The sequence below is a fragment of the Podarcis liolepis genome (genome assembly GCF_965112155.1).
Source record: "Podarcis liolepis genome assembly, chromosome: 9".
Taxonomy (NCBI): Eukaryota; Metazoa; Chordata; class Lepidosauria; order Squamata; family Lacertidae; genus Podarcis; species Podarcis liolepis.
Genome location: NC_139564.1, coordinates 31,154,989 through 31,167,392, shown reverse-complemented (window position 1 = coordinate 31,167,392; position 12,404 = coordinate 31,154,989). Strand labels below are relative to the sequence as shown.

Below are 12,404 nucleotides of genomic sequence, written 5' to 3'. Positions count from 1 at the left end.
AAACTCCCAAGTGATGCGACGTTCCAGGGGTCCCAGATTGCACCAAGCCACTTAATCCTCCTCAATCACCAAGGCTATCCAAAACATAAGTTCCCTGAGGGACAGTTCGCGAAACAAAACAATTACAATACAATAAAAATGAGTGCTGTAAAAACCATTACAAACTAAAAACACAGTTAAAACCCAAGTTCAAAATTAAGAGGGCCGTGCCATAATGAGACACAAGTTGTTTAAAAGCACTGAATAAACAAGATCCACCTGCAGCATAAAAGAGGGCAAAGATGAGTTCAGGCAAACTTCTCTGGGAACAGTGTGACGTAACCAAGATGCCACTATTAAAAAGATCCTGTCTCTGGTGGTTACTCAGATCACTTCATTTGGCAGCAACAATTGGCCTCTGGGGAAGAGAATAAGGTTCAGGTAGGTACATAAGGTACATAAGTGGGTACATAAGGTACATTCAGGTAACCTGATTTATGAGAAGGAATTGCAATCAGCTTTTTTTTTCTTCCTCTGAGTTAAATAATATATATGCACTTTGAAGAATGCTGTTGCTGTATGAACATCATGAATAAAAAACCCAGCACAGCACATTGGAGTGTGAACACAGTCTAAGCCTCATTGATTTCAATGGTATTTCTTGCCAAACAAGGCTTGTAATCCTATTCATGCTTATTTGTGATTAAGCTCCACTGAACTTGGAGGAATTATTTCCAAATAAACATTTATAGGACTGAACAAGCAATAAGTACATTTAGGACTTAAATTCACCTGGTTACGATTTTTGCTTTGGGAAGGGTTGTTTGTACATACATGCATGACCTCAAGGGGGCATCGGAGGGGGGGATTACAAACAAATCTTCAGAGTAAGTGTTTGGTAGAATTATGAAGATTTACAGCACAATCATGAGCATGTTTATTCTGTAAAAACAAAAAAGTCTCACTGTGTTCAGCTGGGTTTACTCCCAGGTAAGTATGCATAGGATTGCAGTCTTAATATAGATAGATGGAATCCTATACATGTCTATGCAATCATATCTAAGAAATAGCAGAGGAGATGCACTGTGTTAATAGATTTTTCTTCTAAAAATGAGTATTGAATAGAACAGCAGCAACTCAAGGGCAAGACGGCTGGAAGAAATTGCTGACGGATATATTTCTCCCTCATTTGGTGGGCAAGGGAATCTTTCTTATGTTGTTCAATTTGACCTTTAATCTAGACTCCAGTGTCCTTTTCAGATGGCGTTTAACTGAATAAATGGTGAAGAGTATCTCTCAGCAGCTTATCACACACTTGTGATTTCCTTTAGTGGACTTTTTAATTTCTCTTTATGACATGTACTTCTTTTGCTCAGTTAATTTTTAGTGCATAATGTCAAACTATCAGTATGAATTAGTGTAACACATTAATCCGTTCCCTTCCTTGCTTAGGCTGTGTACAGCTATTTGCTTGTCATAAATGCATTTGTTCAAGTTTCTTCCCTGTCAGCTGCTGTTTATTGCTGATTAGATTTCTCGCCGAGCTTGATAAAGAGATGCATCATTTTCAAGCTGTATCATCTTCGCTCTTTAATTTATTACACACAGTTTGCCATTCCTGTCTCTTGTACTTAGAGTTAAATGCAGGAGGTCAGCAGCACAGGGCTAGTAGGTGCATCACTTACAATTCCTTTGGAAAGCCATGCTGAGACTGTGAATAAGCGCTTCCACTTTTTATGGTCTGTCGTACCGTATCAGCAACAATGTTGAGATTTGTTAATTAGCAAGACGGTTGTGGAAAAATTGCCTGTGTCTTTGAGTCTCTGAAAATTGACATTTCCGTTGTTATTAGTCAAACCACTATGTTCTATGGAATAATTTGCTAGCTTTTGTAGAAGCTTCAGAACAGATGCAGCTTTAGCCCAGTGCTCTGGGAAGACCCTCCCACGCAGTTAGTATTCAAATAGCCCTTTTCATAAATACTGAAAGCAAGTCACAAATATTGTCTCAGCAATCTTTACAACATTCTCTAAAATATGCCAATATAAATATCTATTGCAGATTGGAGCCCAAGCCTCAGTGGTTTGCTAAAGGCCACACAACATATATACAACCAAGCTGAAATTTGTGTCACGAATTTCTGCCTCATATGTCATGTTCTTCATTACAATATCATGCCAACTCCACTGTGAATGTATTGGCCCTACAACTGTAGGCACACTATACCCTTAAAGCACATTCAAAGCACATTTCCTTCCCTAAAGAATTCTGGGCCTTGTATTTTATCTCTCGCAGAGTTATAATTCCCAGCAACCCTTAACAAATTACAGTGCCCAGTATTCTTTGAGTAGAACCATGTGCTTCAAAGGTGTAGTGTGTGGGGAAGGAAGCATGGAACTAAGAGTGCAGATCAGTGGCTGCCATCCTTTGAGGACCCATGGGCACATATACAGACTGAGGAAACTTCTCACTACAAACATTGCAAGTAAGTGTACACCACAACCCATTCTATTGGCTAAATAGAAGGTTTCTTTCAAGTCCAAACCTCTGAATGACCCCACTCAGCAGTTTCATGTAGCTATTAAACAACATGGGAGATTAAATTGGACCCTGAGAAACCCCACATTGAAGGCTCCATGGAGCTGAACAGTACTCCCCAAACACCTGGAAATGACCATCCAAGTAGGACCAGAACCACTGCAAAGCAGTGCCACCCACTCCTAACCCAAACAGCCACTCCAGAAGGATACCATGGTCAGTGGTATCAAAAAACACAGACAGGTTGAGGGAATTCACAGGGACACATTTCCCATCTCTCTCTTGACAGAGGTCCACATATTCAGTGGCGTAGCGTGGGTTGTCAGCACCCGGGGCAAGGCAAGTAATTTGCGCCCCCTAACCCGTGGATTTTAGCAGGGGGCAGAGAGCTGTGAGTGCGAGCGCCCCCCCAGATGTTGTGCCCGGTGCAGCCGCCCCCCCTGCACCCCCACGCTACGCCACTGCACATATTGGATGGCCAAAACAGTTTCTTTGCCAAAATTGGGCCTAAACCCCAATGGAAATGGACCTAGAAAATCACTTTCTTCCCAAAGTGCCTGGATCTGGCCTGCAACCACATGCTTGAGAACCTTGCCCAAGAAAGAGAGATGAGCAACTGGCTGGTAGTTGCTTAGATTTTCCAATTCCAGGGAGGGTTTATTGAGGAGTGGTTTTACCACTGCCTCCTTCAAGCAGGCAGGGACCACCCCCTCTCTTAAGGAGGCATTAATCACCTCCCTGGCCCAGCCAGCTGTCATCACCCTGTTAGTTTTTATCAGCAGTGAGTGGCAAGGGTCCACAGTGCAAGTAGTCACCCTGACACTTCCAAGCACCTTGTCCATTTCCTCAAGGTTTATATCCATGTCCCCTGCACCGTGACCTATGCCAGTGGTTTTCAACCAGTGTGCTGTGGCACCCTGGAGCACCTTGAATGATTGTCAGGGGTGCTACGGGCAACACTGGCCTCTGTCCCTCTTTCCTTCCCTCCTTCCTCTGATGCCTTCTCGTGTCTCTGCCTCCTGAAGGCTCTCACAGTTGTTTATTGCAGCAGTCCTGGCTATAAGCTCTGCAAGCGAATGGTACCTCTGGGAGACACCTCTCTTTGGGGCGGGGGGGGGGCGGTCAGCTCAGAGACCAGGGACAGCAGCTGCTGCTGCCTGGAACACTCCCAAGGAGAGGGGAGAGGAGAAGAGGCTGAGGGGACACTCCACAAGGGAGGGTGTTCGAAAAAGGGTGAGAGGCTGCCAGCTCTGCAGGCAAGGGGGTGGCATAACTGGGTTCCTGAGCCTCATACAGGTTGACAGAGATTGGATAAGGAAGCCATGGACTCAAAAAGGTTGAAAACCTCTGATCTATGCCCACAATCCTCGAAGCATTTGGTGGGCATGAAAATTACTGAAGTCAATATAGGAGCATGCTTGAACTTATTCACACTCTGTATCGTCAAGGAAGCCTGAAACTGTTACTAGCATTAGCAGTTCCTTGTTTTGATGTTGCTGCATTGCGTCACCATAACAACTTCAGCATTACCAAATACTGTAGTCCTTTCGGATCATAGTTTGCTGGCGAAACAGATTGGAGTGCCCATAAATAAACCTTGCACTGTTTTCCAAAAGAGGCAAAGTCAGTGCTACAGCAGGTGGGATTGCATCCAGAAAGTGAGTGCTTTGCATATACAATTACTCATGAGAAATAAGTCTGATTTTGTTCCCGCTTATTTGCACATAGCAACATAACATTTTCAAGCAAAGGCACTGGACCACAAACTCTTGAACAACGAGAAAGATTTATAGCTGACTTAATTTGTTTGGTTTCCAGTCAGGCAGTAATGCTTCTTTTTCAGTTCAAAATCTGTGTGGATCTTATCTAAAGCTTTAAAAAGTGAGCAAACAACATCTGCTGATACCAAAGTGGTACTTGTTTTCTATAAACTATCTGTTGTGGGGAGGAATAATTTTTAAAGAAAGGTTTGCACTAGTGATTAAGGAAGCTTGCAAGTGTGTTTACTGTATTAAAAAGTAATTTCTTTACCAGTGAACAATTAATTGCATTTTCTGTCAATATATGTCCTTAATATTGGTTCATATGTAGCTGCATGTACATATGAAATAATGAATTTGACAGTAAAACATCAAATATAGTGAAATATAATGGGAGGAGATAAATGAGTGACAAATGAGCCCACTATGTTCTCTTACCAGGTGCAAGGAGTTTTAAAGGAGCCCAGTATAAAAAGCACTCGAAGTTGTATCTAGACTTATAGTGCAATCCCATCCATGTCTATTCAGTAGCAAGTTCCACTGAATTCACTGGGGTAACTTTAAGGGAATCCTTAAATGTTTATGAATTTAACTGCAAACAATGCAGTTAAGCAATCAGGTAATGTGGCTAGGTAGGCAGCAAGTTAACTAAGATGCCTTGCTCCTAGGTAACTATCTGGAAATGAAAGTTGTATTGAAAACCATACTACATTGGCTGCCTATTTGTTTCCAAGTGCTAGCTTTGACCTATAAAACCCATACTCACACCCACAACACCATACATTAAAAGCCTTTCCTCAAAGAATCCTGGGAACTGTAGTTTGCCCTGGGCACTGTAGCTCTTGTGGGCAAACTAGTTTTCAGGGGGAGTGTTATCCAGAATGCCTTGTTTATTCAGATCATCTATTAAGTCCCTACCAATCTGGGAGTGTAATGCACTTCCCATAGAAATCAGTGGCCAAGCTTCCACTGACACAAATGGATACACATTTACCCAGTTCTATCTTTTCCTCTGATCTATTTCATCATTTAATGCACTACAATCTCTTATTGCCTCACTGAAGTTTCTTAAGCAATGTTATCAATGATTTTGATCAACAAAATATACTTTGCGAGAGCTTTTCTTGCTAGATTAAAGCAAGCCTCCATGTGAGAGAACAGCATTAATTAATGTCAGTAAGAGCCAAACTAGATGCAACACAGGAGGTGTATAATCAGATCTCCTGATGTCTTTCTTTGTTGCTTAAGAGCAGCTGTGTGAGAGCAACAGAACTCAGATTTGAGCTGCAGCATGACGGAGTGAGGTACTTACGCATCTCTTTGCACTGTTTGTTCACTTTAAATTGTCCTGTAATTAACCAGGGTGCAATCAGGGAGACCAATATCCATATTTTACAGCTACCCATGTTGTACAAAAGAAACGAGTGTGTTAAGACTTACCAGCACCACAGAACAAAATATACTGTATATTGTACAATGAGCATACTAAGGAAAGTAGCTCACAACCCGTACGTGTTCCTTTGCCTCAGTTTGTGTGTGTGGTCTTAACCCAAACTTGAATTCTGCTTTGTTTAGCTGGAAGAGCACCACCTAAGGCAAATGTCATCACTTCTCCATCCATCCAGAGTGACAGAAACACCTCACAGAGAGCCACTCCTTTACGTCTCCTCAACGGTGGATGGTCACATCTTATGTGTTGGCCAAGATGGATTGGTTTCCATTTGGAGTGCAAACTTAAAACTGAAGAAAACCTCTCTGATTCTTGTGAGTTTAAGAAGTGAGGTATTATTTAAAGACTGTGATATTTACTGATAATAGGTGTAAGATCTTCCTACTGAGGCTAAAATGAAAAGGAGATTGCTTTTCTGCTGTCCTAACAATCATTATCATTCTCTTGCAACACATTCACTCATGACTGTATTCCTCAAAATGATGTCAGCCAAGTATAATTGTGATGAAATTAACTCTGACAAATGTATATATGCTTGTCTCTACACCGAACCAGACAGATTAAAGGATGATATGAGTTATGTGGGTCTATGGTATCGTCTAAGGCAGGCTTTCTCAACTTTCGGTCCTCAGATGTTGTTGGACTACAGCTTGCATCATCCCTGAGCGCTGGTCATGCTAGCTTGGGATGATGGGAATTGTAGTACAACAACACCTGGGTTGAAAAAGTCTGGTTTAAGGAGCCAAAAGGTTGAACTATGAAATAAGAGAAGTATTTTAGCAGACCCTGAATTGGTAAATCCACAAAGGTTTGGGAGCATACCACTTATGTTCTTAACGTTCTGTCAAAGGATCAAGTCAAACACATGCATGCACAGAGGCTGACATGCAGAAGGGTTTATATGCATGTTGCTAACAAAAGGTGCTGCCTTCATTCTGAAAATCGTGGGATAACCAGCCTCATATAACCACCATGCTTAAATGTAATTAATGCATCAAGGGGTTAAGGCCATTGACTAAGTTGTCCTGCCAGACTTAGCTCACCTTGGGAGGGACTAGGTAATCAAGCCTTTGTTCCCCCTCACTCTACCTGAGAAGCACAGCATGTGAAGAGGCTAAGCTGGAGCAATCATGGCTCCAACAAGCCACTCAAGTTCCTATACCAATAATTTAGGAACTTTCACTACTGTAACCAAGCCAAGTTTTACTGCCTTTGCAACTTTTGCTGAATGCTGTATAGAAAAGTACACGAATCTGACCTTTGGAGAGTTTGTAAGTAAACCATTTACATAGGCGCCGACTCCATGGGGCTTTAGGGGGCCCGAGCCCCCTCAAAAATTCGTTTGGGGGGGCTCAGCCCCCCCAATAATCTCGGGCGCCCCTCCAGCAGAGCGCCACCGCCACGCTGGCTCTGCCTGTCGACGCTTGGCGCGGGGGGGCGCCGGGCCGGGGGAGGGGGGCGGCCGGCCTGTCTCCTTGGCAACCCCATTGAGCAGCGCCGGCTCCCCCGGGAGGGCCATCCCCCCGTGCCGCCGATCGCCAACACCGCCGACGCTGTGGCTGCCCGAGCCCGAGCCTGAGCCCGAGCCAAAGCCAGAGCCAAAGCCCGAGCCCGTCAGTCAGTCAGGAAGGAAGGAAGGAAGGAGAAATGGGGAGGGAGACGAGGGAGGAAAATTGCGCGCAGGGTGAAGAAAGGAGAAGGGCGAACGAGACGAGCTTCCAACCCAAAAAAGGGCTGGAAGACTGGGAGGATGAAGGATCGGGAAAGAAAGCGACGCCTTCCCCGCCCGCGACGTCGCCCGCTTGTCATTGGCAGCGCAGCGGGCGCCCAGAGGGGCTGGGCACCGGCGCAGGGCCGCTCCACAGCCGCGGAGGACAGCTGCGCGGCTAGCAAGGTGCGCCGCGTAGAGCGCGGCCCTTGTGTGGCCCGGTGGCCAGGCAAGCTCGGGCGGGGACCCCCATGCGAATCTAAGACGGGAGAAGAGGGCAGAGCAAAGGGGGTCCCTTCCCCAACCTCCGGCTCTGAGACTTCCCTGCGCCCCAGAAAAGCGAAAGGATTTTCTCTTCTTCTTTTTTTATAAATATTTTATTAAGTTTTCAAATACAAAGTTAGAAACATACACTGAAGAAAAAAGTAAAAGAACAAGAAAAAGAAAAAAAGAAAAAGAAGAAAAGAAAACCAACCATTCAACACATTTTTTATATAACTAACTGGACTTCCTCGCATCTCCCTTACCCTGCATTCTTTATAATAAAGATATCAGCAAATTATTACCTTGTTTCGTACCTTATTTTGTACTTTTCAAATACTATACCTCTAAGTTTAACATACTTTTCATCAGTTACTTATATCTTAAATTAAACATAGTATTACCTTAGATTTTGACCTTTTCTTACTTAAAATATAATTTCCTGTTTCCCAAATCTAATTGCTGAAGCTATAGTTTCCGAATCGTGTAAATTTTTAACATTCATACAACTTATATTGTTTTTGTAAATAGTCCTTAAATTTTTTCCAGTCCTCTTCCATTGTTTCTTCTCCCAAATCTCGGATTCTGCCAGTCATTTCAGCCAGTTCCATGTAGTCCATCAATTGCGTCTGCCACTCTTCCAGTGTGGGCAAATCTTGTGTCTTCCAATATTTTGCGATAAGTATTCTTGCTGCTGTAGTTGCATACATAAAGAAAGTTCTATCCTTCTTTAACACTTTCTGGCCAACAATGCCCAAGAGGAAGGCCTCTGGTTTCTTGGGAAAGGTATACTTAAATACCTTTTTTAACTCATTATAGATCATTTCCCAGAAGGCCTTCACTTTTGGACAAGTGCACCAGAGATGAAAGAATGTCCCTTCAGCCTCCTTACATTTCCAACATTTATTATCAGACAGGTGATATATTTTTGCAAGCTTGACTGGGGTCATGTACCACCTATAAATCATTTTCATAATATTTTCCTTCAAGGCATTACATGCCGTGAATTTCATTCCGGTGGTCCATAACCTTTCCCAGTTCTCAAACATGATGTTATACCCAATATCCTGAGCCCATTTTATCATGGCTGATTTGACTGTCTCATCCTGAGTGATTTTCTCTTCAACCTGCCCTCCATCCTCTTGCGGAAAACTCTTTGCCTGCCCTGCCCGTATCTCGTTTTTGCTTTTTAATTCCACACACGCACCCTTCGGACTTCGTGGCAATCGGGCACGCGGGTGCGTTTCCTAAGAGAGTGAGGACCCCGCCTCCTCCCCACCTGCTCCCTCGCCAGCCAGCTGCGCGCCCTAGCCGGAGAGCCCCGGCCGTCCCCGTCGAGCAATCGGCTGGATCTCCCTTCAGCAGGCCGTGCTCACAACTCGGCCCAGGGACCCCCCAGCAGCAGATCTCCGGCTCAGCTGAAGAATCCGGCAACAAACCCCCTCCTCCCCAATCGCTCCGCCGAAATACGCTCCAAAACCCCCCAGATAGGCCGCCGGCCGCCAAGTCTTGTGGCGCCCTGAGCGAGGGTCTCTCCCCAACACCGCCACCTTGAACTGCGTTCTCCCGGCTACCCGAGCGAACCAGCGGCAGGACCCCGGTATGGGCCCCCCCAATATTTTTTATAAGTCGGCGCCCCTGACCATTTATAATTCACCAAACATGTGGTCTTTTTCTATACTAGGGGAAGTTTTGAAACTCACAAAAGAATAACAGCCTATATTTTCACACTTTACTTTGCTGCATGTTTTGTGTTTTTAAACTTCAGTTGAGGTTCTGTCACCAAATAATACTTGCCCCAAACCTGGACCCTGGCATCCAAGGAATTCTCCTTTATGTATTTATTTTTTCCACAATGGGCATTTGTTTCAGAAGGATTAATAAAAGGCAGAAAAGAGGAAAAAGTGAGGAAATGGGGGGAGGGGTGCATATAAAACAGGAAACAGAACAAGAAATTATCTATCAAGTCAGAGGCAATTTTTAAAAAACCCAGGGACATTTATTTGGAGATTTCCTGTGCCTTAGTTTGAGAGTTCCTTGTTCAATTAACATTTTTATGTGCTCATTGGAAGCTGCAACTGCTTTTAACTTGGTTGTTGGCTACCACCACACCAACAAATCACAAGTTTTTTCATAGGTTGTTACATTCAGGGCTTTCTTATTGCTGCTGCTTCCATTAGAACAGCCTCTGGCCTGGTTCAAATATAATGCTAAACCACAGTGTGATTGAGTCAGGGGGAAGAGGCATGTCAAAGCACTGTAGTCTGTTAATTTGGCTGTATTTTGGGGAGCGCCGGGCCATTTTTTTCGCTGGATTCTGCCCCACAGCTTATCAGACTCGGCAGCTGAATGATGCACATCTGCTGATAAATGAGAAGGTGGCAGCACATCCCCAGGCCCCTGCTCCAGTGGCTGACACATGGTTTTAGTAAACTATATTTTATTAAACCATGACTTTGTGTTCTATGCGAACCTAGCCCAGCGGCTTAACTATGGTTGATATGTTTCAGTTTAGATCAGACTTTTGAACATGTTCTCTTTTGGAGTCTAGGATGAAAATGAAAACAAACTACAAAACAGGAGGCTAAAGTGGGTTTCCGACTCTATTTTAATGGCCCATTACAACAAGCTAATTATTGGAACCTGGTACGTAGTCAATTTCTGGGTTTCTAAGTATGATGGATATGCTACTACCATTTGAAAAGTGTCACAGAAATTTCACAAATTTGTTCCTAATTCTATAAAATACGAACATATTCGTATAAAATGTGAACAGCAAACAAGGAAGAGAAAATGGTAGGCAACACACCTTGTTCATGTTGATGCTATCTTGTTTCATTATGGTTAATGCAAAGTATTTATAGTTTGCTTGGAGTAAATAGGCAGTAAACTATAAGGTCCTGTTCCAGGTACAAGCCACAGGACTCAGCTATACAGCTGCGAAGAAAACGTTTTGAATGTGTTGTAAAGTGCAATATACAATTGTGATACTAGATGGAGATGGCGAGCTATAGCAAATTCAATGCATTTTTCAAAACGATTTTAAAAAAAAAAGATTTTCACAGTGTTTTAAACATGTGTGTAGATTCCACCCAAGCCTCTGTGAGTCTGCTTCAGAATAAGTGGCCTGTAGGCATTTTAGTGTTAATTCACTGCAGGAGCATAACTGTGGTGTTAGTGCTGACATTTTGGATTTTTCTGCTTATATCGTTGATTTCAATATGGCAGCACCCATTTCAGAACCATGGAGATTCAGGAGAGAAATGGTGTTTGAGTCTCTTGGAGTTCTGTGGCAAACCAGGAATCTTTTCTCATCCACACTCCTTGCCCTTTAGACATCTATTATAATTCAGCTGATGTCAAGTAAAGAAAACAAATTATTGTTGTTTAATCAATGCTAAATCTGAATCCACCATACAATGCAAAATGAATCTGTTGAGTTTTGTCTAACACAAGAACTAAAACAAGCTGTTTTTAAATTAAAGGTGGAGTGAAAATTGTAGTTTATTAACATCAACTGGCTTTAAAAAGCAACATTTACTGGGCTTTAAAAGTGTTTAATTAACATTGTGTTTTACAGTAATAGAGAGATACGACTCTATGAGCTCTCCAACTTGGAACCGTATTGCCAAATTGTGGCCCTTGAAACAATGCCTCTGTGTTTGGATTACAGGTACAGTTTGGACTCAACAGTCTTAACCAAATTACATCCACCCACCCCCCCAGTTTATATACCTTTCCCGTGAATATAGAAGAAAGAAGACATATAGTTATTTTTTATTTCTAACATTTCCTATATTATATTGAGCTTGGATGAGACTAAAACCTATTTAGGAGCAGAAATACAGAATTAACGCCATCTGATTAACTGCAGTTCTTATTCTGTTCTAATAGCAATGGAAAAACATACAATCCAACTGCCTCTGTTTACCAGGGACAGCCTGTCCTTTCTTATGCCTGTCCCAATTTTCCTCCTCTTTTACGCTTCTTGGGACTCTTATACAGCTGCAAATAAAATGTTTCAAGTGTGTTGTAAAGTGCAATATACAAATGTGACACTAGATGATGATGGTGAGGTATGGCAAATTCAATATATTTTTCAAAACGTTTTTTAAAAAAGCATTTTCACAGCGTTTTTTTTAAATATGTGTGTGGATTCCACCATGGAGATGCCTTGTTTAAAATTTCATTCATGGAAGATCTTCAGGGTTCAGCTCTGCCCTGCCAGCATTTCTAGAAGTTAGACCTCAGAGCGGGGGAATAGACCCATCTTTTGTACACATGTATTTATACATTGCATTTGTATTCGTCTTTTTCTCCAAGGAGCTACTGTATGTATTAGCTATGATCAGGGTAGAAGCTTTATTTGAACAAATTACAGACAGACTGTATAATGCTTTTTCTTCCTGTTTAAAGTGTTTGGGGAGAAGGTGAATGCGTGATATCATATGGTGACGAGCAGGTATGTTGATAAGGTTTGGTATGTTTTAATTCAGATATAAACTGAGAAAATGGCACAGCTAGAACTTACTGAGTTTTGCAGTTTGTTTCTAAGAAAGGTATCCACAACTTGTAAAAATGAAACACACAGAATATAGGTTTAAATATAATCAGAGATATTTTTTGCTGTTGGGCATTTGCTGCAGGATATAGACTACCCTTCTTCTCCTGTTCTTTTAAAAGGTAAAGGTACCCCTGACGTTAGGTC

General features: G+C 42.6%; 1 protein-coding gene across 6 annotated transcripts in view; it reads left to right on the top strand.

Moving 5' to 3' along the window:
- Positions 1-12,404, top strand: part of LOC310714576 (cilia- and flagella-associated protein 337-like) — a 35,371-nt gene that overhangs the window by 627 nt on the left and 22,340 nt on the right. For 4 of the 6 annotated variants that reach the window (XM_083519975.1, XM_083519976.1, XM_083519974.1 and 1 more), the window contains exons 1-5: positions 4,075-4,175; positions 5,853-6,041; positions 10,248-10,342; positions 11,277-11,369; positions 12,113-12,158. In XM_083519975.1, coding sequence (XP_083376101.1) covers positions 5,877-6,041; positions 10,248-10,342; positions 11,277-11,369; positions 12,113-12,158 — 399 coding nt within the window. In that variant the 5' untranslated portion in view covers positions 4,075-4,175; positions 5,853-5,876. Of the gene's footprint in view, positions 1-4,074; positions 4,176-5,526; positions 5,582-5,852; positions 6,042-10,247; positions 10,343-11,276; positions 11,370-12,112; positions 12,159-12,404 lie in introns of those variants that run through there. The other 2 variants (XM_083519973.1, XM_083519972.1) reach the window with 2 other exon arrangements.